The 26,602-nt window shown below is 39.6% G+C and overlaps 1 protein-coding gene across 6 annotated transcripts in view; it reads right to left on the minus strand.

The window, feature by feature from the left end:
• The window catches only part of astn2 (astrotactin 2), a 295,092-nt gene that overhangs the window by 228,239 nt on the left and 40,251 nt on the right, over positions 1-26,602 (minus strand). For 3 of the 6 annotated variants that reach the window (XM_077496748.1, XM_077496747.1, XM_077496746.1), the window contains exon 1: positions 10,315-10,817. The exons of 2 other annotated variants lie outside the window; for them this stretch is intronic. In XM_077496748.1, the coding sequence (XP_077352874.1) occupies positions 10,315-10,708 (394 nt within the window). In that variant the 5' untranslated portion in view covers positions 10,709-10,817. Of the gene's footprint in view, positions 1-697; positions 828-910; positions 1,442-10,314; positions 10,818-26,602 lie in introns of those variants that run through there. One more of the 6 variants, XM_077496749.1, reaches the window with a different exon arrangement.

A 26,602-nucleotide genomic window follows, 5' to 3' on the forward strand; every position in this document is an offset into this window, starting at 1 on the left:
ATGCAGCATCTTGTGTCTTACTGGTGCACGACATTCACTGGTATGTGACATGTTCACTGCATGCTGATCTAAGATATCCTATTGGCCCTTGAAAGCACCGAACCAATGGCAGGACAGCTTTTTCATGTTGAGGAAAAAAAAAACTCAAGTATCGGTATGGTATCGGTATCGGCCGATACTGCAAAGCTGGGTATCGGTATCGGAAGCCAAAAAACGGTATCGGAACAACACTAGTTCGAACGCAGGACCCCTCGACTGTGAGGCTTACCACTAGGTCAGTGCTGCATGATACCTACAGTTACTAACTTATTTTTCTATACAGCCCATTTGAGAAGGCAACTGTAAGTCTCAAGTCCACTATTTGATTAAAAGAAAAAAAAACAAGAAAGCAACACAGACAACCTGTCAATCTATCAACTAGAGCAATTTCAAGGTTTGTTACACACTCACACGGCCCAGAAGTCAACACAAACATTCGTTGCTGCTACTTAAACAATAAATTGCAGCTAACCTCCTAAACAGCCGCTCCTTGGACAACAGATACATAGAATTTCCTCATTTTCTCCACAAATCTGGCATTGTCAAAGTCAAATCTAATTTATTCTCTCGAGCCATCTTTTAAAAATGCATGACGATCTTAACCGTCTGGTCCATAAATACCTGTGGCAACATAATGGGCTTCAAATCCACTGCTCACCTTGGGCCTTTAACCAGTCTAAAGACGGATCAGCGAGCCGCAACCTCGGGGAGGCAACGCTCGGCTGTGTTCGTACTTCTAAGGGTAATTGCTGACAGATCAGAGCTTAATCCACCACCAGACAAAATACCTGAAAAGGGGGAAAAAAAATGCACGTGTTGTGCGCCTTCAAACGCAAAGAGGGGTAAGATGGGGGATACAGCTGTGTCATACCAATGAGCGTGCGATGTGTGAGGCCAAATCCTCCCTTCGGGCTTGTTGAGAACGCTCAGCCTGCTTGAAAAGATACGAAGTGGATAATGTGATCGTCATCGTGCATATCAGTTTGACGATTTAGCGCATCAAATTTGGCCTTTGCATTGTGTCTTGAGGTATGGAATGGTAAAAACAAGATTTCCTCTTGGGATATCAGCACAATGCAGCCATTATGTATGACTTCTTCTGAAGCTCACCAACCACACACAGCAAGGAAAATGCCTGGCTATGAATAGGACAGTATTACTCTACTGACTAATAGGCGTGCAGGCGACAAAGAAGACTTATGGTGCGCGTGTCCCTCTGCAGATAAAACCGACTCGGACAAATCTGCAAATGCAACGGCGCTGGGAACACAAAATGTTTGTCAAAACAGCAAATGTGAGTCATTCCACAGTTCGAAATTGGACGAGGCGCCGGAGATGTGCAAGAGCTGGAACGATTCCAAGGTACAAAGGAAATTCTGGTGGGAATCGAATTTAATGGGTCTTAAACATCATTGTGATCGGCTTTACACCAACAAAGACTCCTTTTTTTTTCCCTTTTCATGTCGCTCGTCACGAGTGCAATTATGATAGCGATATGATTTTGGTAATTCCTTTAGTCTTTATGATTCTGGAGAATTGCGACAATGGCAGGGATGATGCGCATTCTCTTTCAAGATTATCCTCAGACCTTTTAAGTCAAAAGCCTTTGAGTTGTGCAACTCTGGAAAAAATAAGTGGAGGTACTGAACCCCACCACTCAACCCTTACTGAAAAATAAAATATGTTTAGTTTTTTTTTTGTCCATTAACTCATTTGCTCCCAATAACGTATAAATACGTTCTTTTTATGTTTTAAGTGTCCCAAAGACGTATTTATACGTTTGTTTGTTTGTTTGTTTTTATGCTAGAGCATACAGAAGGCTTTGATACAGCCTCTCAACTGCAAAGAACGGTTGCAGAAATGGTAGTTATTACACAAACGGCCAGCCAGTGGCAGCAGAGCAAAGGAGATCAACCAGGGCCATGTAGAAAAAAAACAAAATTACTTACAATTTTAAATAGATTTGTGAAAACTGATGAAACTTAGCTCTCTTCTAATGCTAATTGCTGCAAAATGGAAACAGATAGAAACTTACTTTTTTTCCTTTTTTTTTTTGAAAGAAGAGACTTTAATCTTTCTTTTGATAGGTTCCATGCTTTTATAGCAATAGAACACAATATTCTGTGGGCCTTGCAAAATCAATCAAAATCCAGTAAAACAGCCGGGAGCGAACGGGATTGCTTCTGTGAAAATGGCTGGGAGTGAATGAGTTAAAAGACGTAAGTATAGGGGAGGGGTGGCCAAGTTCGGTCCTCGAGAAACCGCTATCCAGCTCTCTCCACTAACAACACCTGATTCAGGATCAGGATCATTATCTGGCTTCTGCAAAGCTTGCTGATGAGCTGATCATGAGATTCAGCTGCACTGAAGGAAGGAGACATGGAAAACAGGCGGGATAGCGGCTCTTGAGGACCAAACTTGGCCACCACTGGTATAGGGTTTACTGGTGAACAAAATGAACAGGGAGAGTATCCTTTTCATCGAATCGTGCTGGACTAGAATTGCCCAACTTGGCATTGTCGATCATGCAGTTAGGACGCTGACTCCCATCCTCTAAAACAGCACTTTAAAACAACTATCGCTGAGATGGAACCCAGGGACAGCAGATACAATGAAAACAGCAGGGGCCCCACAATTGAACCCTGTGGAACGCCATACATTCCATTTTATGTAATGAATGTTCAAGTTTTTCAGAACAAGCCCAAGACCCACTTCCAAGACCCAAACATTACCTACTCTTCTCTTCCTTAAGTGACACTACCATATCCCTCTCTGTTTGTGTGTGCATCTTGAGGTGACGCCAGTCAAATTTACCGTGTTGCAAATATGTCCAAAGTTAAGAGACACATTACACGTTATTTGCCACTTGGGGTGCTCCATTATGTAGCGGGGGACACGTTACAGGGTCCAAGGGTGGAATAAGAGCAACTCAACTGAATTGCCCTTATAAATCAGTGTCACATTATATATTCAATGCACAAACACCAGGGAGTGTATACAGTACGTGTAAGTAACTTTATGAATTTTGATTTGGAGCTTGTGGCTCTAAGATTTCTTTACCCGGATACACAACATTTTCACCGGCAGAGGCAAAGTTTGTTTTGTTTTTTTCTTAGATCCCTGCAGCTTTTCATCTGCCAGCTCGAAAAAAATGTTGTGTTTATAGGCTTGCAAAAATGCAATGACGGGAGAACGAAAGACGACGCTTGACATTCCAGACAAAAGGAATTGTAAAAAGGGGATACCGCAAAATACTTCAGCCCAGAACAAAGGAGAAAAGATGAAGGGCAATGAGATTTGATGGAGGAAATATTTTAAGTGGCTAGAAGGTAACCATTTGCATGTAAAAAAAATAAAATAAAATGACTGAGTTGTAAAACTCTTACAAGTCATTTGTGTCCTTGTTCTATATTTTGCCTGTAGACGATTGACATCACGAACAAACAATAATCAAAGCATACTGTAGCCTCCAAAGCAAACAATATGAAGCAAACCATATCCTTAACTGGTTACAAAACGCTAAAACCTTCAGTAGAACCTCTGAGAGCCAACCACCGATTTTTGCGGGCATCCAGACTAATTTTCCTATAGTTAAAAAAATGAAAATATATAGTAAAGGATGTACCACAGTCAAAAATTTAGGGTAAACTAAGAAAAAACAAACCAAAAACACATCTACCTTCAAGTTAAATGCCAAGCCGGTTATATGCGAAGTATGGCATGGGTAAGTACGGGTACTAGACGTATGCTATTGGTGCAGCTAAAAATTACTGACATTTACTTTACTTCCAGACATATTTTAATCTCTGTCGCCACCCAGTTAGCGTGTAGTTCACCAGCATTACTCTCGTGTCTTACCTTTGAGGCATCACTTTTAATGCCGTTGTTTAATTTTTACCACGAGGCATAAAGCAAGTGTGAACCCTTGTCATAGTTGAGCATAACCACATTCATAGAGGGTCACAAAATACTCGTGTTCCTCTTACGTGTGTACCGTCCATATTTCAGAGCATTCTTTGTTAAAATTATACAGCCTGCTGGGTTTTTATCTGATGTTGCTCCCTCTGTGTGCAATTATGCGGCACTTACAGAAAGAAAAAAAAAAACAGAAGTCTGAAAAATATGAATCAACACAACCAAAGTGCTTAAATGCACAATTTGGGTGGGGCAGTCCAAATAGACTGAGTGCCTAACATGCATAACAACAAGGAAAGAAAAATGGAGGACGATGGGTGGGGTGGGGGGAGCCCAATATCTTTCCTCAGCACAGTTCATCCATTTTCCGCGACACTTGTGGTCATAAATCAAAAGCTGAGCAGACAGACCACAACAGGAAGAGTACTTGCGCTCCCTTCCCAACCCGTCATTCCTTCCCGAAACCTCGATTGTGCCTTCAATAATGAAGGAAGAGATGTAAGACAACACTTCCGCTGTGGTTTGCGCAGCATTTGGTTAACAAGGAACAACCTAAAATTGATGTAAAGTCCCACAACCTCTTAAAAAGGTTGCAACATTTCCGATGACTTAAAACGCCTTCTTAGCTAATGACTGACCACTTCGGCCTCAGTTGATTTAAATCAGCCGTATAGCTTTTGCTACGATTCTGCTGACGCCACCACAAGCAAATGGGAGCGTGTGGTGTGGGCTTCCGCCAAGGCTTTATCATGGGTCACTTAACCAAAAAAAATAATCATTAACTGCCACCATCCTAAATGCAATCGTGAAGGTAATGTTTCATCCAGAGCTACAGTGCAATTTTATTAGTGAATTAATAGGATTGAATTCAATGGAACAAAGTATAATAAAATTCTAAATAAGTAATTAAAATGTCATTTTACATGTTAAATCTGCATCAGATCTCAAAGAAGCTAGGGGCTATTTGCTTTACTTGTTTATACTTATTTCACCTTGTTTGAGGGAAGAAACGTTTCTCACATACAAGACATCAGTATTCTGTTCCCAAAAGCCTTTCACTATAATGGGAAAAATGTTTACAGTGTTTTGCACTTGTTTTTTTTTTTCCATAAGGCTATATCACATATCAAACGCAGAGTATTTGTTCTGCTGCTCAAAACTCCTCACACTGATGGTGACGAGCTCACAGCTTCACAGAAACAGACATTAATATTTATTTAATAGAGTGCATATGGCCGCTTGGCGTCTACACAAAAACACTCATGAACACCTACATAAAGTTTTTGTAGGGTTTTAAAGTGCATTAGGCGCAGAGTGACTAAAGACGCGATGGCTGATGTGAGTGCGTGTTTGTGTGTCGGGCTCGACTCCAAAGGCTGTATTTCAGCAACAGTAAGAGGAAAGATTAATTTACAAGACAAAAACTATGTCAACTTTATTATTTTGTAGCAGTTTTCAGTGTACAATTAATTCAATCAGATGTAGATAGTTCACTAGTGCCAGTAATTAGCGGCTAGCTAGCTAGAAATGCTAATGTAGCCAATAGACCTTCGAGCGACATTTGTGTGTGGACCTCCAGGAGAGCGGGCATTTCCAATAATTTACCCAGGCGACCGTGGTTCCTCTCCTGTGTAAATTGTGTGACAATGTCGGCCCTCTATCTCCGGAATGGAATGTCGTCTGTTTCCGTTTTGCAGCAATTAGCATTAGAAGAGAGCTAAGTTTCATCAGTTTTCACAAATCTATTTAAAATTGTAAGTAATTTAGCTTTTTTTTTCTACATGGCCCTGGTTGATCTCCTTTGCTCTGCTGCCACCTGCTGGCCGTTTGTGTAATAACTACCATTTCTGAAACCGTTCTTTGCAGTTGAGAAGCCGCATCAAAGCCTTCTGTATGCTCTAGCATAAAATGAACAAAAAAAACGTATAAATATGTCTTTGGGATACTTAAAACAAAAAAAACGTATTTACACGTTATTGGGAGCAAATGAGTTAAAGGAAAAAAAAAAAAAAAAACGGACGTGTGGCCAGCAGGGCAAAACACATAAAAATCTCTCGTTTGCAAAAACCCCTGCTACGTGCAGACAGAGCCTAAAAACCTAGCCAACTATATCATTACTCATTGCTCTTTCTTATCAAATAGGACCCATGATAACAATTTAAGGTTATGACCTTGTAGCATAGCCATTCAACGATGGGTGGATTGATGCTAAGCTAACTTAGTGGTCTAAATCTTCACTCAGTGGTTCTGTTTTTGTTTGTTTTCCAAGTATGTGGCCATGGCTGCCAAGCTAAAGTATCAGTCTGCATCTTTGCTCCTTCTTATTAAACAGAAGCACCATAACAATTGACGTTTTAAGACATTCAACCTTTGCGGTATCTCCGTTTTTCAGTATTTAGCCACTGATGAATGGAGGGGTGCTAAGCTAATTTAGCGGTACCGGCTGGAGCTGTAAATTTGCTAGCCGGCTGCCTGAGAGCACAGAGATGCCCCTCTTTCTCACCAGTCGATGAGAACAGAAACGTGATTTACTAGCTAAGTGCTCGCAGCGCTTCGCCGTCCTGCCAGCCTTTTCGCCTCCCTGCAGCAGCTCTGAAGGAAAATTAAGACCAAGGGAAGAGATTAAAAATAACACAGCAGGCTAAATATAGTCTTTAAAAAAAAATATATCATTTTAAAGTGATGACATTCTCAGTAGCCGTCATTTATTTGATCTACTTTTCACGATGGAGTGGTGGGATAAATACGGTTTTGTGTTACTGTATTGAAATCACAGAATTAAAACTACAATAACACGAACCAAGGCTAAAAAATGTATTTAGCATAAAAATTCATTAAGGACTTGGGCTTACAGGGTCACAGTTGGAGTACCGCTGAAAAAAGGTGGGCAAATGTAAAATGGCAGCTAGTTGTTGGAGAGATGCTAGTCTACCCTGACTACTGTCAAGGTGTCCTTGAGCAAGGCACCAACTTAAATCGCAAAGCCAAGTACAACACTGTTTATGTGCACCTTTCACTGTGACATTGCTCCTTGCTTGCCTGATTGTGTGTAATCTGGTTCTCTGTGTGGTGCTCAACACAAATACAGCAGAGTGGGGGTTGAATTTCTCAATGAGGTATTATGAGAATGTTAAAATATTGCTTTGTTTGTTTGTTTATTTAAGAAAAAAAAGGGGGCAACCATTGAAAAGGCCAAAAGTCTTGTTGACAAGCGACACCAATTTCCTGCCATAATCCTCTGCTTAAGCTCTCCTACAAAGTTAAGTGGACAATTTTGAATTGTTTCAAATGCTCCTTGAGGGAGACAATTAATTGCACTTATAGGAACAGATAGACGGATGTTAAGCTATCATAACAAACCGTATGTCTCAGTTCTGGCTGCTCATAATAGACTGAACTAAACCCCTAACAAACAAATGAAGAATAATAAAAACATTGCCTTCTTGGTGGAGATAAAGAATAAAGACTCCCCCATCTCCTTCAAGCAAAGCTCTCGTTTGACAGCAGAGCTCATTCCGTCCCACTACGAACTTAGTGAATCTTTACACCCAAGATCATTTTAAAAGTGGAACATTCCCACAACCTGTCAACCTAGCAGTAGGGTGCCGTTTACATCCGTTCCCCCTCATCTCTGCATGTGTGCGTGTGTGTTTTCTCTTATTGCTTGACAGCGACGCAAACTCTAGCTAAGCATCTTATTGAGTGGAAGTCACACCAGCCACTGTGCTGTGCGTGTGCACGCGCGTGTGTACTGATGTGAGAGTAAAATATCAATTTCATGCATATTTGCAGGACCAAATTGCATCCCTTGATTGGGGCACAGAGAGGGCGAGGGTGTGCATGAAATGTAATCGTATTCCAGCTACAACATGTGGAGAGCGGCACTGAGGAGGAAAAAAAAATGAGATTGTAACTTAAAACGTGCGCAGTGAGGGAAATCACTTTACAATGGATTAGAAGCTGAGGGAAAAGAAAAATGTGTTGACTTGCATTGGGGCAACAATAAGAAATGTTCAATAGGGCTGTGCAGATCCACCCAAGTATCGAAATCTGATCGATACCAGAGCGCTAGCATCAATATTTTACATTTATTTATTTAGGTTTCTCATGGGTCCCTTGTGCAATTCCTTTGTAGCACATGCACATGTGCCGGCCTGCCAATCACAGCGCTGGGCAGCACCAATTATTTTTACAGTGAATGACATAATATGACAATGAGTCATACTATGCTTCATTTCAGCTTTTACAACTACTACTAGTGACTAAGGATATTAAGAATATTACTACTTTGCAAATTTAAACAGACCAGGTATGTTTCCATTGAGGATATTATATTATGGCATGTTTAAGAACCTCACAATTAAGTCTAATTTGCAAAAAATAAAATAAAAAAAAATAAAAATAAAAACAAGAGAAGGTGAAAGTTATTTAATAAGACAATTGCAAATGATTTAAATACCATAATAATTTATGAACCAAAAAAGTACTTAGTATCTGCGATATTTGCACCAGTATTTACTTGGTATCGATTGATACCAAAATCTCAAGCATCACACAGCTCTAATGTTCAACAACATGCAGTAATACAACAAAATGGCGATATTTGAATAAACATGTAATTCATGAAGAAGAAAAAAAAAACGTTCACTCTTCCACCTCTGGTGGGGATCCAAAATTAAATTTTCTGAAGATATAATTATTGGATGATTATTTTCTGCTACAGATCTATAAAATATTTAGTTAGCTTTTTACAAATGTGAGACAAGTGGCCGTGCTCAGCCCATTGCTAGGTAAAATGGAAAAAAAGATGTTAGACAAACAATTCATACTCAAATGTACACCTATGAGGGCGGTGTTGTTTTGAAAGTACGGTTGGCCAAGTGGACCACAGAAGAAGAACTTCCCTTTTCGGAAAAAAAGACGATTGATCTTTGAATGTTACCTCTAGGGGTGTTAAAAAAAAAAAAATCGATTCGGTGATATATCGCGATACTACATCGCGCGATTCTCGAATCGATTAAAAAAAAATCGATTTATTTATTTATTTATTTTTTGAGCTCAGAATTGTTCATTCGGTAGTCTTACCGATTCAACGTCTTATCATCATTGCCTTTTTTTTTCTTTTTTTGTGTGTGTGAATCGATTTTTAAACTTCCATTTTTAATGTAAAAATATTCAACAAAACGTCTGACTTTGGGTTAGGATTCACACCTTGAGCATGGAAGAATGTTATATGAACGGAACATTAAGCCTTAATATTTTATTTTAATGCTGTTCAAACATGAAACAGATTACAACCTCTATAAGACTGAAATTTCAGATAAATAAATAATACATTTTCATATAAATCTTACACTCTACAAGCTTACTGATTAGTATTTTCTAAATTTGAATGAAAAAAAATCGCAACAATCGACTTATAAATTCGTATCGGGATTAATCGGTATCGAATCGAATCGTGACCTGTGAATCGTGATACGAATCGAATCGTCAGGTACTAGGCAATTCACACCCCTAGTTACCTCTGTTAAGAGCAATAAAGTACGAGCTCATTCCACACTCTTCAGCATCCGCAAAGTGTTGCAACCGTGCAACATATACACAACAAATTGATGGATAACTAGTTCTGAATCAAAAGCCAGTAAATACACGTATTCAACTAATCCTGAAAATATTTTAAAAGGAGAGTTTAAAATGTGTGCAATATATAAACAGTTTGAAAATTTTATACCTTCAGCAAAAAAACACGAGCTTGACAAACAATTATCCTTTACTGGTCGAATCTGACCCCCAGGCCTTGAATTTGACCCCTGTGCTCTCGTGGCTGTTCTTCTAAACTTCTAAATATTCAGATTATATTTTCCTAACCTGTAGGACTTTCTCAGAATAAAAACTACAACTTTTCTCACAATACCAAAAAATAATAATAATAAATAAAATATGGCATTCTTGTAACTTAAGGATGTTTTATTTTCAGCATTCACATATAAATGTGTATTTTTTTAAAATGAAACCAATTAAAATGATCTTTCTGAAGTTGCAATTTGATGATGACTTTGCCCGTTCTCATCAAGCCATGCATAGCGTACTGGTCTTATTATTATGATGATGATGATGATTATATTATTAAGAATAACATTTGTAGCACCAAAATGCACTATTTCTGGAATGTTAAGAGGACAACAGTAGTGTGAGATGAATCATAATTGTGGGTTTAAATGTCAATTGTTGATGCTTCGTTGATGCAAATGTTAACTACTCAATAAGTGCATCCAGGTATCACCACCATTATCATGTGCCAATGAATGTGGCACTGGCTGCGGTAGAGTGAGGAGAAGTCAGAATCAGAGTGTTTCTTACCGAGTGCGAAGTAAGGCAGAGCCGTATTGTCGAGATCATCCATGACGGAAATCCGCCCAGGTAGATCCGTCCTGACGAATAACAGGAGCCGCGATTCCCCTCCTCCTCCTCCTCCTCCTCCCGGTCCTCCTCCAGCGGTGCCACCTGCACCGGCGGAGGCGCCCCCTCCACCTCCGACCGAGCTCCCGGATGATCCCACGGCGGTGAAGCTGAACTCGTTCTCCCGGAGCACGGGCAGCGTGGAGACGGTGACGCTCTTGAGCTCGCACGGAGTCCCCGCGGCTTGTCCCTCTCCGCCGGTCGTCCCCTCGTCGGCGGCGCCCGCGGTGGTCGGCGTGAGCCCCGCGAGGAGCACGCGCAAGAGCAGCAGCAGCAGCGACGCGGTTCTCGCCATTTGGCCCCCCCCTCCTGCTCCTTGTGCGCGCTTGTGCCGCTTTGGAAGCGCCTCGCCGAGTGGCCGTGCACTTATGAGGGAGCAAGCAGCAGCCAGCCAGAAGCTCGCTTTGCGCACGGCGATGCGCGGCTGTCCAGGAGGCGGCAGCACAGGTGAGCTGGAGAGGTGGGGGAGCTGGATGGTGGGTGTGTGTGGGGGGGGCTGAAGAATCCGAACCTCCAGCCGCCTCGTCGCGTGTGTTCGTTTGACATTAATTATTTGAAATGCATTAATCGCTGAATAGTGCATTAAAAAAATAAAAAATAAAAAAATAAAAACATAAATAAATAAATAAATAAATAAACATGTCGGGTTTGGCGTGGTTGTGACCCAAGTGCAGAAGGAAGAGGTGCTCAAATAAGAAGTATAATTAAACAAAACAAAAAGGAATGAAACAGGCACAGTACTTTGTAACTCAAACAAAACAAAGTCCAAGTTCAAACAATCAACCTGACAACTAACAAAAAAAAAAACATACCAAGTAAAACGCAGTGCAGTATATGTAGAGGGTGTTTTACAATAATAATTAGTAGTATATAGGGGTGTTAAAAAAAAATAATCGATTCGGCAATATATCGCGATACTACAGCATACAATTCTCGAATCGATTCAATAGGCAGCCGAATCGATTTTTTAACATCCATTTTTGATGGAAAAATATTCAAAAAAACGTCTAACTTTCACACCTTAAGCATGGAAGAATGTGATATTAATGGAACATAAGCCTTAATGTTTTATTTCAATGCTGTTCTAACATGAAAAAAGGTTACATAAATGTTAAATAAAGTGGCTCACAGTTATAAAACCGAAGTTTCAGATCAATAAATAATACATTTTCATACAAATCTTACAGTGTACATGTATAGGTTTACTGAATGGTATTTTCTAAATTTGAGTAAAAAAAATCGCAACAATCGACTTGTAAATTCATATCGGGATTAATCGGTATCGAATCGAATCGTGACCTATGAATCGTGATACGGATCGAATCGTCAGGTACGAGGCAATTCACAACCCTATTTGATATGTACCTGTGGTTGGAAAAAAGCAAAGCTTTGAGAGTGCATGCCACCAAATGCACACCAGCATTCAAAAAAATATATTCCATTTCCCTGTATGAATTCCATCCTGATGTTAGCAAGCATCAGAATATACAGTAAATAGAGAGATGCGGCTAATAAATAGTATGTTAACTATATGGCTACATTTAAAACAAGCAAAATGCTGGACAGTCTTAGTGTCTGTCACAGCAAAGCACAAGCGCTGTCAATGAATGGACCAAACAGCCACTGAAATACGCACACTCTCATTTTTATTCCTCGCCTGTTTTCTCTGTATTATTACAGCTAGCGAGGCCAAGGCAAACCGTTTTTTTTTTTTTTTCCATTGACAATTGTGCCATGTTTGTGGTGCGTAGTGTGCAGTTTTTCCCATTGCAGAGAGTTCCTGTATTCTATATTATTGTGCACAGTAGAAATACAAAGTTACAACTGGTGTTTAGTCTAAAAAGTCTTTAATTATTACAGAAGAAATTAATAACATATGTTCCAACCTTTTCAATGTAGAAGGTTAAGAATATTCCTTAAAAATTTGTATTGTTGCATTATTTGTTATTATTTGTTTTGTTTCCACCAGCACTACTGTTCAGTTCACACAGGTCTCCTCCAACTTTTTGGACACGCATGCAAGTGAAATTAATCCCACTGTTGCAACTCGGAATGTTTCACCTGAGAGATCCCAGTTGCAATTACAGAATATTCACTCCGCCTTGGAGTAATTCACTTTGCCTGACTGCACCAGTGAATGAGAATGAGACAATCTATAAAAGCGTCATCATCACTGTCATCTTGCTTGGAACAACACGGTGCGCGTTTGCATTGATTTTAAAGGCAATTCCAAGGAATTTTTTTGTCTTTGGAATGTAATATTTTGAAAATGTTTCTCACAGTTTTTGGTTGGTTTTGTTTTCACAGCATGACATTGATATGTTGGCTGCTCACAGGCAACCTTTTTAGATACTTGTTCATCATATTTGTTACCTCTGTAGTTTAGTGTGAACATACTACCCACTCCAAAGGTGTCAGGAAAAACACATTTTTATGGAAAGTGCTAGCTATTTCTTCCACGTCTTTCACTCTATACAGAATAATTGATGCAACAGCTACCGCCTACTGGGAAACGGTAAGTCGTATTTCTAGTTCATTCCTTGTGAGAGAGAGAGAGAGAGAAGTTGCACAGAGTGCTGTACACAAAGTCTTGTGATTAACATGGCAGCTGCTGTCACACGTATACTTAAAATTGAGCTGCCACATGTACGAGAACGGACAACCGCATGCTGCTACAGCTAATCTGAAGACGTCATGATTTGACGAGGAGGTTATTCTGGTAAATTTCCACCACTGTGAATTAACTCAGTGAAGACTGAAAACGGCAACTAGCGACCGTTGCAATGCCAAACAACGCACTAATGTGTTTTGATGCAATGGGATGAAGAAGCAAAATCGGGATAAACACCTGCCGATTTTTAAATGACAACTCAACCCCAAATTTTTTTCCAATATGTTGTATCTGCTCCACTAGTCTAAACACAACATTCTGATTCAAATTTAGTTTGTGGAATAAGATTGAAAGCAGCAAAATCCACCCATTTTTATCCATCTCGGTATACAGTATATGGCTGTAATTAGACCCTCGCGCCTGAAGCCAGAGGGCAGCCATCTTACGTTGCCAATTTTACTCACATTTTCTGATATTTGTTTACTGAAAACACTATCAATGCGTGTTTTACTCTAGGATTACCTGTATGGAGTAATGAGCGAACTTCAGTTTGCATCAACCATTCAGATTATATTATCTCTTTCACCTAAACCCGATAATATAATAACTAGGGATGTAACGATAAGGGCAATATCGTGATATCGTGATATTAAAACTGCCACAATATCGTCGTCGTCGTGTTCACAATATTAAAAAGTAACACATCTGTTTAAAAAGTCAGGTTGATTTCCATTTGTGCAGTTCTAGCACCCTCTAGTGGCTAGTTTATTAGTGCAATTTAATTTTATTAGGGATGTTTTGGCCTTCTATGTTTAAAATCTATGCTAATTGTCAGATGACGGGCAACCTAATTTGCTTGTGAAGCGATCAATGTGTGCTTGCATTAGCAAGTAAGTGCCTCAATATTGTTATGAGAGATTGTAGGTGGTTTATATGCATTGTTGTTATGTACCAAAGCACAATATTGTGCTTTTTTTAGTATGAGCTCTTATTTTTATTTTATTTTTTTTACAATATTGTAATCTTATTTTATATCGCCAACCCCCCCACAATATTGTGCTAATTATTGTCATCATGACCCTCATATCGTGATAGTATCGTATCGTGATGTTTGGATATCGTTACATCCCTAATAACACTATTGACATTTGTTACTGCTTTAACTTGATCTGAAAAACATGGGAGAGGCTGTTTAAATGCAGCTGTATATGTGTCTAGACTGTAAGGCAGTTACACTTCCTGTCCCTTACCCAATATGCTCCATGTGAGAAATACAAATCCATACACCGTGACATTACTATTAATAACATTTCTGCCTCATGTCTGTCAAAATAATGTGTTTTCAAGACAAATCCAACCTGGGATTCACGTTAAATATTTCACTGTACAAGGGGCCCAAATCAGAAGGATGAGATGTGCAAGGCCCACTGGGACCAAACACAATAACTTGTTTTCTTTTCATTGATATTCAAGAAATTCGCATTTTTGCTCAGTGTGACATAGATCTGACAGTCATCCGCATAGCAGGGGAAGGAAATACCATATTGTCTTAAGATGGAACCCGAGGCCGCAGATACAATGGAAACAGAAAGGCCCAACAATTGAACCCTGTGGTACACCACACAAGAGTGGGGCAGTTTTTTTTTTTTTTTTTTTTTCAGTCACAGGCATATATGCATCTAATAAAACTCAATCCATCTCTGCTTACCATTTGCCTTCAACGTAATAGCCGGCATCCCTCGCACCAGAATAGAATATGAGTGTTTTTGCATGGTAGTACGTCTGCTGGATGGTGGAGCTTTTTTAAGTGAGTCTGGAGGTTCTAGTTTCAAGACTGCAGCAAATTTGACATGGCAAGCGGCGGAAATTTGCGCAGAGGCACGTTGGACCGGGTGTTGGTAATTTTGCAGATGCACACAAGCCGCTGTCAGTATCTATTTCCGTTTTGCAGCAATTAGCTATAGAATATAGTTAAGTTTAGTCATTATTCACAAATCTGTTTAAAACACTGGGGAAAAGAGCTTTTTCGCAACATTGCCCTGGTTGATCTCTTATACGCTGCTGCCACCTGTTGGCCGCGTTTGGTAATAACTACCATTGCTGTAATGCATCAAAGCCTTCAGTATGCTCTAGCACAAAAAAATAAAAAAAAATAAAAAAAATAAAAACAAATATGTCTTTGGGACCATGACAATACTTAAAATAGAACATTTTTGGATGTTTTTGGGAGCAAGTGAGTTAATTATTTCATTGCAGTTTTTTTTTTTAATGTGTGACTATTTCAGAGAATATTGAAGAATATGTGTTGTAAATATCTATTGCCAAGGCATCTATAGTCCTTAAAACCGATTTACTTTTTTAATGTACTATACTGATTGGACGAGGGAGTAGTTAAAGGGTTAAATTGTTCAATGTCAAAGTTTTGCTGCCGTTTCAAGAAGCTACAACAGAGATGTACACAGACAGCTCATCTTAACGTTGCCCTCTGCCAGTAAAGTATGTGGTCAGCGTGTTTGTAGCTATCGTCGAGGCTCTAAATCTCCACCCTTGACATTTATTTACCTTCCGCGCTATTTAAAACGCTTCGCCGATTCGCTAATGGAGCAACTAGCTTCAAAGATTAGCCTAAAGGGCAAAAGTTTTGTTGCCATTTCCACTTAAAGGCGCACAAGGAAGTGCTGACGCGGGCTCCCGCCTCGAAGCGGATGCCACAGTTTGGCTGATAGATTTCATTGAGCCACGTTGCTCTTGAATGGCCAAACAGTAACAAGACATCATCACGTGGGATCGATGGCTGTCGGCAAGCTGCAACTAAAACAAGGGAGCGGAACGAGGAAGAGCTGCATTTTTATTAGCTGACTGAGAGCTTTTTAAAAAGGTTCCGCGCTTGGTTATTTGAGATTTATGGCTGTGGAAATTGCTTTGACCCCAACGAGACGACGGCGGCGGCTTTCCAAATGTGTCCAAATTGAATTTGACGGACAACAAGCTTCACCTGAGACGGAGATGTTAAACAGATTTTCGGCAGCACAATGACTGAGGGGGATGACCTTTAGCTTCCTTTCCGAGTAAAGTCTTATCTGGTGTCATCTAGTGGGAAATTATCTGCTTGAACTTCATCCTAGCCAAATGCTATTGACACGTTCAAACATCCGGTCATTTCTGATATTTCTAGAATGCAATGCAATGCAATGCAAATACTTCCTTGACACGGTGAAAACAAAGGCGTATTGTATTGCTTTTGCCTGTGACTAGCAGACAAACCTGGCAGATTGTTATAATAGTCAAATGACATTTCCTCACATTTTGAAATTTAATTAACATGAATAATTACATTCAGTTTCAGAAATAATGCCACGCGCACACACATCGACCTACCCACATAGTTGGGTTTTAATGAGATACTGCTTATGTAACCCAAGGACAATTCCTTGGGTTCCTTAAAAGGCGCTATATAAATAGTTATTTTTATTATCATGATTATTTATCTCTTGCAGTGTGAGTTGTAAAACAGCTCAGCCGCAAAATAGAGGAACTAAGAGAAATGCAGCACAGCAAGACTTGTCAGTTATGTAAAAGCATTTTTTTTTGCAGCAGCAGCAGCAGAATCACAATCAAAAAATATTATGACCCAGTCGTCTTATATCACCCTCCGTGAACCAGAACGTGGTCTGCTGACATTGACTGGATAAAATAAGCTTCACCTCACCCACACCGTTCAAGTGGCAGGTTTTTGTGATTGTGTAAAATGAATCCAAGAAAATTAATTTTGAAACTTTTCCCACCACAATTGACCTTAAACTATTACTTGTACAACTCAACTGGAGAAGAGGAATACTTAAAAAATGAATAAATAATGACAGAGCTGTCATCGTACACCATGCTCCATTAACTCCAAAATGGCCTGCTAACTAACTAATAGGGATGTAACGACATCCAAACGTGTTATGTTTCCCTTCAAGTGGCAATTAAAGCGGAGTCTTAAACGTAAGTGGCCAAAGCATGCCTAATAACAATTAAACTGCACAAATAAACTAACCACCAGAGGGTGCTGGAACTACACAAATGAAAAACAACCTGGCCTTTTTAACTGATGTACTGCTTTTAAAGGGATACTTGACTCATTGAGCCATTTTCAACAGGAAGAAGATATTTTGTCTGTAATTAATGTGATAACTTCATTAGTTTTCATGAACAATTACCTTTTAAAAACTATTTTTTCCACTTGCTGTCGACTGAAGATGACATCACCTTGTGCTGAGGAAACGGGTAACGACCAATCATGGCTCAGTTTGTTTCCCAAACCCAGAAACAGGTGGTTCGTGATTGGTCGTTACCTATTTTATCGGCACAGGTGATGTCATCTTCAGTCGACAGCTAATGACAGCTAAAATGTGTTTTAAAGGCTTAAATTGTACGTGAAAAATAAAGTTATATTAACTTTTTATAGCCTTATTTTTTCTTTTGTCAATTCAATCACAATGAATACATTTACAGAATTATATATAGGAAAAAAATAGAGCTGTCCTGTCATTATGTTATCAGGAAGTGGCTTGCTAAAAAACAATGGACAAACAAACAAATGTGCCACTCTGTTTTTGTTTTTTTATGTCATGCCAACCACCATGCTAAAAATCGGCACAGGCCTCTGGCAACATAAATAAAAACAATGCAGTGATCCACTTTTTTTTTTTTTTTTCAGCCAAATCATTCACAGTGGAGCTATTGACCACACAGTGGAACTGCCAAACTGACCTACTAATAAATGAATTGTATTCTGTGTTGGGTTCAAGGCAGGTCGGGGTTTGTATTTGCACATTACAGAAGGAAAGAAACATGTTTATGGCCGCCGCAGTGTAGCCGTGAAGCAGATTTACAGCGCGACAGTGTCACGGACTGTTGTCATCCAAGGCCATGCTGCTCGTCATTGATAGTGACTCTGAGTGGAACAAGATCTACCTCTGGGTGACCCTCTCCTCCACCCCCCGCTCACCCCATATTCCGTCATCCTCCTGTCAAGCCAGGTTTAGTGGACGCATCCTGGCCCGCTGAGCGACCCATCCGTTAGTCCTGTCGGTGACAGAAGGTAGCGCCGGGACAGCCGGGCAAGGTCAGGTATATGCGGCCTTATTCTCATCACTTTGGCCTTGCTCTTCACCATTCCGTCCAGAATCCACCCCACCCCACTCGACTCTCTAACCACCACACCTCTTTCCATCTGTCACCACCCCGACAGGCGCAATATATTTCTTGCCGCCGGGCTAGTTTTATTACTACGTTTAAACTTGTAAGGAAAAGGTGATTGAAAACAACAAATGACGTGGGGGCGGACCAATAATAGAAATACCATCCATCCATCCATATATTTTCCTCACAAGGGTCGCAGGGGGTGCTGGAGCCTATCTCAGATGGCTTTGGGCAGTAGGCGGGGTACACCCTGGACTGGTTGCCAGCCAATCGCAGGGCACACATGCAGAGACGAACAACCATCCACACTTACAAGCACATCTAGGGACAGTTCGGAGCACCCAATTAACCTGCAATGCATGTTTTTTGTTTGTTTGTTTTTTTTAAATGTGGGAGGAAACCGGAGTACCCGGAGAAGACCCATGCAGGCACGGGGAGAACATGCAAACTCCACCCAGGAAGGCCGGAGCCTGGACTCAAACCCGAGTCTTCAGTACTAGGAGACGTGCTAACATGTGGGCCACACGTGGGCCTTATGTGGCCCACATGGTGGATGCTGGATGTGGCCCAGCATAAGGCCAGCTGTGGTTATAAAATTGGGCTTATATGTGGGCCACATAAGGCCCACATGGTGGATGCCGGATGTGGGCTACTAAAGGACCGTAATTCATCCCGGTATGTGGGCCAAGTATGTGGCCCACCACTGGGCCACATCAAATTTGCTGACTGGGTTGTACCGGTCCCGCATTTTAACATTGGAAATATGCCTTCAGAATAGACCAGCTTGCGTTGGTTCTGACCGGTATGAATTGCTATGATAACTGTGTGATTGACATTTACACTGGTAATGATGGCTGGATTTAAAAAAAAAAAAAAAAAAAAAAAAAAAGACGCTATGACAGAACCTGCCTAAAAGCGGGGGGAAACTATGGTGCTGGCAAAATCTGCCGGGAAACAGGACACAAGGCTGAAAAGCGGAACTAGGAACATTAAGATGTTCTTTATCGCCATATAAACCACTTCCAACACTTTGCTTTATAATGCTTGATCATGTGTTCACTAGTTGGGTTTCCGGCCATCTATTTTAATTCAAATTTTCAAGAATTGCGAAAAAAAAAACTTAATGGAAACGCCAGATATTCAAAAAAAAAAAAAAAAAAGGCCCAAAATTCACAAAAAAAAAAAGTTTTTACGCTCGGAGAGGGTGGATTTTGAAGCGTATCGAAAAAAGGAAAATGCACATTTTGGCTATGGAAACAGCGTTTGCGAATAAGTGACTACAAGACCGGATATACGTCGCACATTTTGACCAATACTAAGTTACATGTACGTTTGTTGTCACAAAAATGGGCGGATGATAAAGTAAGGTATGTTTGGGGAAACGAAGAAACATGATTCTTTTTTAATTAAAGAAAAAAAACAATGTAATTTTAGATTGCTTTATTGACACTATCTCTCAATGTAACAACACACTTTATTGACATGCGTGAGGGAAGCCAACAAGACAAACTACTTCCATTCAGTCCGTCAAAACCAACATTCACACCCGGAACTCCCCATCGTCCCAAAGTTCCGTGGGTGAATAATGTACCTCGCTACAACGTCATCTCTTGGCGCATATTCGCAAAAGAAGAACAGATGGAAACGGGCATAAGTCGCATGTCCATTTTGCGCATTTTCACAAAATTTACTTTAAAATTTGAACTCCCCTTACTAAAAATACATGGTGGTTGAAAGTCTTTCTTAACTGGCATGTCTAACCTATTAATATGGCTGCAGGAGCCCATTTTATTGCAATCATGAGTTATGAGCACAAGTGTCCGTGTAATTTTGGCCTACAGGAAGAATGACTAAAAAAAAAAAATGAGTCATTGCAATTGTGTGAAACAAATTATTGGAAAAGCTAGCGTATCATTCTCATCCGGTCACGGCGCACGCCCATCAACCCTCCCCCTTCATCGACCCCCCACCATCGCTGCCTCATCAGCGCAACCCGGGCGCTAATTTGCAGCTCCCGATGACACCGTCCGCCCACACACTGACCGCTGTCGAACGAAGGCCAACTAATTAAATGGACACCGGTTGCAATTAAAGCAACTGATAATACAGCAACTTAATAAATTGGCTCAACATTTATTTTCCCATCGTAGTATCAGATAAACACAATCTGATTATTGTGAAAAGGTATTAAGAGAAGTGACTTAATTAACTTCGTTGGGAAGATGTTATTAAAACACTTTGGTCCAATAGGAAAGCATGATATAGAAAGTTTTTTTTTTCAGTCCGGAGGTACTGAACAAATACTTCACTTAACTCATTCACTCCCAGGACATTTTCGCTGTTTTACTGGATTTTGACTGATTTTGCAAGGCCCATAGCATATTGTGTCCTATTGCTATAAAAACATGGAACCTACCAAAAGAAAGATTAAAGTCTCTTCTTTCATCAGGAAAAAAAAAAGTGTATTTCGAGCTGTTTCCATTTTGCATCAATTAGAATTAGAACATGGCTAAGTTTCATCATTATTCACAAATCTGTTTAAAATAGTGGAGAAAAGAGCTTTTTGATCTCTTATACTCTGCTGCCATCTGCTGGCCGTTTTTGTAATAACTACCATTGCTTCAAGCATTCTCTTCAGTTCAGAGGTTGCATCAAAGCCAAAACGTATAATTACATCTTTGGGAGCATGGTAATATTTAAAATAGAACGTATTTATACGTATTTGGGAGTAAATGAGTTAAGTAGATGTTAGAAAATATCTGGCAAACAGATATTCAAGTACTACATTTTTAAACAAAGTGCTTATTTGTACACGGGGTCTTCGAGTTACGAGATTCTTTTTAATGGTGACAACATAACCACAATTTACCAGTCGGATCACGCTTCAGCACTGAAGCCCTAATTAAATTCAATATTTGTATTTAAAAAAACTCTTTAATTACCCCACAGTACTGAAAACACTGCAATGACAAAAAATAAAATGATAAATGATAGTAACTTTAAATCAGCAATGTTTTAATGACAAAAATGCATGCCTGTGTTTCCAAAAGCCTGTGCCTGAACACCCCGGACCTTCAATACTTTATATGCTCCACTACACATAGCTCAAATAAATGGTTCCTTATCAGTCACGTGCAGGACAAACATTTTCATTGAAATCATGCATGTCGTTAAGGGACCACTGGACGCAGGCAACACAGAGGCTTTTTTATTTCAACTCTGTTACAAAACTAAGAGGACACATCATTTTTTGGTGGTAAAATATATACTGTGTGTATATATATATATATATATATATATATATATATATATATATATATATATATATATATATATATATATATATATATTGGTGCTGTCAAGGGATGGAAAACTTGAGAGATTAATTATGACCTATAGTTAATTGATCTAACTAATCTCCACAAGACAATTTGATATGGTTTTCAAATATAAGGTGCAAAATGATTCAGGAACGATTCAATTCGATATGGTACGGTTCAATTCAAGAGGGTATGATGCAATGACTTTTTTTTTTTTTTTTTTTGCCATTTTATATACATTTAAATGAACATGTCAGTAGTATAAATATGTCATTTCTCTCTACGATATCTCTCGGCAATAAAATAAAATTCAATACATATCTCAATATAAAAGTGGAACAATTCAGTTTGATTCGATGCACCTGCATCTATATTTTATTATTTTTATATTATTATTTTGACCTTGGGTGCTTTCAAACTAATTCATAAAATAAAACGGGTATTGTTAGTGTTATAACAAATTTTTGTTAACATTATTATTATTAGCAACAGCAGAAGTTATACAAATACAAAATAAAGAGTAAAATATATGAATGTTAAATGTATTTTGTTCGTCCGTCCATCCATTCATCGTGCTACTGTAGTGAGTGAGGGGCGGGGCTTTCCAGTTCATTGATTGGTTTCAGTGACACCCCCCTAGTACAGGAAAGTCTACCTCCAGGTGACCCCCATCCCCTGCTCGTATCCCCCCCCCCCCCCCCCCCCCCCCCTCCATCATTGGTCTGTGATCTGCTGGGTCAGCTGTCACCCGCTGACAGCCTCAGCAAAGCAAAGCAATATTCTGCTTGGCTGCGTTCAGCCCGACTGCACAAGCCCTCTTCAAACGCAGACAAGGGTTGCTTTCCAGAATGAGACTCAGCAGCCACCTTCTGAGTCTTGGCCATGCCGGGGCAAGCTTTTGGATTCTATTCTTATAAGTCGCCAACAGGGGGCAACGTTGTTCTGCAGTTAAAACCATCACTGCAGGCAGACTCCAGTGGGGCATGTTTACAGAGGAAGGTCGCTGAACAAAAGCGATGCAAAAAAATACAGCAAAACAGGAGGAGATAAGTCTTTGGCCAGACCGAAATGACTTCAGGCAGCTTTATTTGAGCCCGACAAATTGGATATTATGTTGAAGATGTTCAATAATTATAATAATAACAAAGAGGCAATCTTAAATGTCAAGGCAAATGTATCGACACAGGGCACTCTTTTTCTCTGACATCATGTCGGCTACACTAAGAGTTCACTGGAGCCATAGCAACATGTTTTATTTTTATACATACGTGTATGGAAACAGACTAATCTACTTAACCCTTAAAGGGGACATACAGTATTGTGAAAAAAATGGCTTTTTAATGAATTTTTAAGTAATGTCCATCACAATGTCACGTGCTTCAGAGTAGGGGTGTGCTCAAAAAAATCGATACGGCAATATATCGTTGCGGGCCTCATCACAATACACGTATCGATACGCAGGCGTCAGAATCGATATAACTTTAAATCGGCAGTTCACGTTTGCCTTTGCGGCTTCCATTGTACCTAAAAAATAAAAACCAGCAGCGTCTTTGAAGTTAATTGCCTTCAATTAATGCAAAAATAGCTCAACAGTGATTGGACACTGTGTCTTGCTAAGAAAAATAAAAGCAGAGGAAGAATGTCAACATTTATTTATTTATAAACTTAACATTGCACGTGCTCAGTGTACCAATTTTCCTATATTTTGTTTAAAAATAAAATAAAATGTGTCTTATGTGAGATATATATGTATCGCGATACGTATCGTATCGTGGCCCCTGTATCGTGATACGTATCGTATCGTGAGGTTGGCGGCAATACCCAGCCCTACTTCAGAGTAACAAAAATCACAGCAGAGTGACCATATTTTCGTTTCCAAAAAGATCGATCCCACACCATGACCACTTCTCCAATTTGGGAGCGCAGAGCGCTACCAGTGAGCTAAAACTATGGTCCGCCGATACAGATCAGGACCTTATTTGAAGTGACGTTTGTAAATTGCTGAACCACTTTTCAATAAAATAAATACTTTTTAAATATATAACAATAACATGCGCATACAAAACCTCTCTTTTTATTTTTCCCTACACCCCTCGCCTCGATTGACTTGGGAGCAGTCGACCAATCGCGGTGACAACACTGCGCACTTCACCTCCCGTTTGTTTGTTGTCATGAATTTATAAAAACCTTCTGGACGCCTGGAGAGGAAATAAAAAAGTGGACATTCATCCATCCATTTTCTGTCCGTGCGTTTGGTCACCCCACGATAGCATCACTAGTAAACAAGGCCTTCCACGTCATTTGGCTAAGTGAGAGTGATTGCGAAAACAGGGTAAATGAATTAAACGATGATTTCCGTCTTCTTCTTGACTGCTGCCATTTCAATGTGTAGCGTGTCATTTGAAAAGATGATAAATTGCTTCCAAGGGAGGTAGAACGTCAGCTATGATTTACATTTTAACAGATGAATTGACTGATAAATTGAAGGACTGGCTAATTAATTGACTTTTCGGTTGCCCGCATTCATGGTAGAGACATGCTCTTTCGACTGAAATTGACAGTACGCTGTTGAGATGTCATTAGCTAGCAAGCTAGCCATTCTTTTTTTTTCTTGATAAATTACTCAAAGACAACCCAGCCATACATTTATAAATACATGTGCCAAAAGGCACAATTTGCCACATTAATGAAACAATATTTGTCGCAGATACAGAAGCTGAAAGCGGGGACGACATGAATTAAAGCCCTCATGCAGCCTTGACAATCGCTCGTACATGGCAGGAATCGCTAACAATCAAAGAATCGAGGGAGAATGGTTCAGAGGGGAGTGACTTGCTTTTGAAGATGGCTCTCCCTGGACAATTTCTTTGAAACGAAGGCGGCGTAGGGAATACTGGACCATTGCACGTTCATCTCCCTTGCGGAAGACGCCAACGCAAACTGTTTTTATCTATTTGTGTAAGAAGCTAAGGTTCTCTTAAGAATAGGCAGGGCTGATTTGCATGTGAATGGTCCCTTAGAGAGCTGACAAAACAATATGGTTTTGCTCTTTAAAACCTACTGATACATGTGAATAATGTATTGTCATGCGCTGCGATAATGACAATTCAATTGTGAGAGATTCCTCTGTTGGGTGAGGATCACTGACAAATATATACAATGGGATCATAGAAAATCAAACAAGACTGGAGTGTAGGGGAAAATTTGAGTTAGGTGTAAGCTTTGTGCCAACTTTGGGGGGGGGGAAAAAGAGGTTTTATATCACAAGTGGATCACAGCAAAATGAAAAAACAAACAAACAAACACAATATAATTTAGCATCAGCTATCTGTCAAGTTTACCCGATTCAATTTGGGGCTCAAATATATAAACATGTATATTATACATAATATATAAGCAGAGTCTTTATAGACAAAAATACAAAGTAACAACAGAGAGAAGACTCATTCAGATGGCTTTGAAGAAAGCACTTCACGGAAAAAGCACTTAACGGAGAAACCTTGACCAAGGACCTTGGAAAAAGAGGAACCTTATCGTGCTTCGAGAAAACCTTGACGTACTGACAAAAGTGGCATTCAGTAACTCTTGCATAATTCTATATGACATACTAAAGGCCCATATGACAAAATAAGAGTCACAAATACAGAACCTAAATACAGGACCATACCATACCATAAACACATACAAACAAAAGGCACTCTTTTTTTTCTTTTCAAACAAATTACTTTGTTTTTTTTTTCCTTTTTAAGCGCCTCAACACTAACTTAATTAGGTGATATTATTTGGGGATTATTTATGATGTCATTCATGAGCTGGAAATTGTATTCTTTGCTTCTTGTGAATGCGCCACTATAAAAATTATGTGGACTATTGTGTTTTGTATTTAACTCTTTGACCGCCAAAAACGTTTAATAACAATTTGTAAAATCACGATGTATGCCGCCATAAACGTTAAATGATGTCAACTACGTTTCTTTGTTTTTTATCAGTGGGCAGTTCACCGTCTAAGTGCAGCACACGCTGCCTGGTCAATGAGTTGTGGAATCAACAACATGCACTATCTATGGCCAGCTTATGGCAGCATTGTATCAATTTTCAATGGGCTCAACGTGTATGAAATTACAATGAAATCAGATGAAATCAGATGAAATAGAATGTTTTCAAGGATGACGTAAATGATCAAAGCCTTTGTCATATTAAAAGTTTTTTGATAACGTGTGGCAGTAAAAGAGTTTTAAAAAGACCCTTAAGCCTTTTTTTTTTTTTTGCAAGATCCTGCCTTACCCCATTACCAGCTGTAGGGCAGAATTCATAAATCCGAGTGTATGTGGCGGTTACTGAATACATTTTATAGTCCTGTTCCATGCACCACCTTATCTAAGGCAACAAATGGATTATTTTTGAATCATCGGAAACACAAGTGGTCCATTTTCTATGCCTCTCAGTGGTAGTCCTCGTGGTCAAACTTTGTCACAGTTGTGAAGATTGATAGAGTACAGTCCAGATCAATAGCTCTCTGGGAGATTGTGTCCAAACAGTGTTGCGCTTAGAATATCAAAGAGGCCAAACATGGCAGTTTGGGTTGCAGCCGTTTGCCTTTGTTGGGATTTGTGATCCGATGGGGGTTGGGGGCGGAGATTGTGACCTCACGCATGATGTCCACAACTCTGACATGAGGGAAACATATGTTTTGGTAGCTACATAATATACATTTTCTAACTTAAGATTGTGATAATCTAAAACTGTTCATAGACAAACAGCAAAGATAAGTAATTGTCTGATTAAAATTAGATGGAAATATTGTCAGTTTTCTATTGTGCTATTTATTTTTGTATTAAGTATTGTATTTTTTTTTTTTAACTAAGGTGTCTTTAATTGTCCAAATGCTTGAGTAGGAGTGGAAGTAGACACACTAATTTCCATTGATTGGCTGACGTTACATTAACAGTTCTCATCAATAATACGGTGCCGATCCAGGCAAAATGACTAATTAGCTACTCACCGTTCCATCAATTATGATAGACGATCTTGCTTGAAAGGTGCAAGAGAAGCAGATTTGTACAAAGTTATG

Source organism: Festucalex cinctus, chromosome 15, assembly GCF_051991245.1.
Source record: "Festucalex cinctus isolate MCC-2025b chromosome 15, RoL_Fcin_1.0, whole genome shotgun sequence".
NCBI lineage: Eukaryota > Metazoa > Chordata > Actinopteri > Syngnathiformes > Syngnathidae > Festucalex > Festucalex cinctus.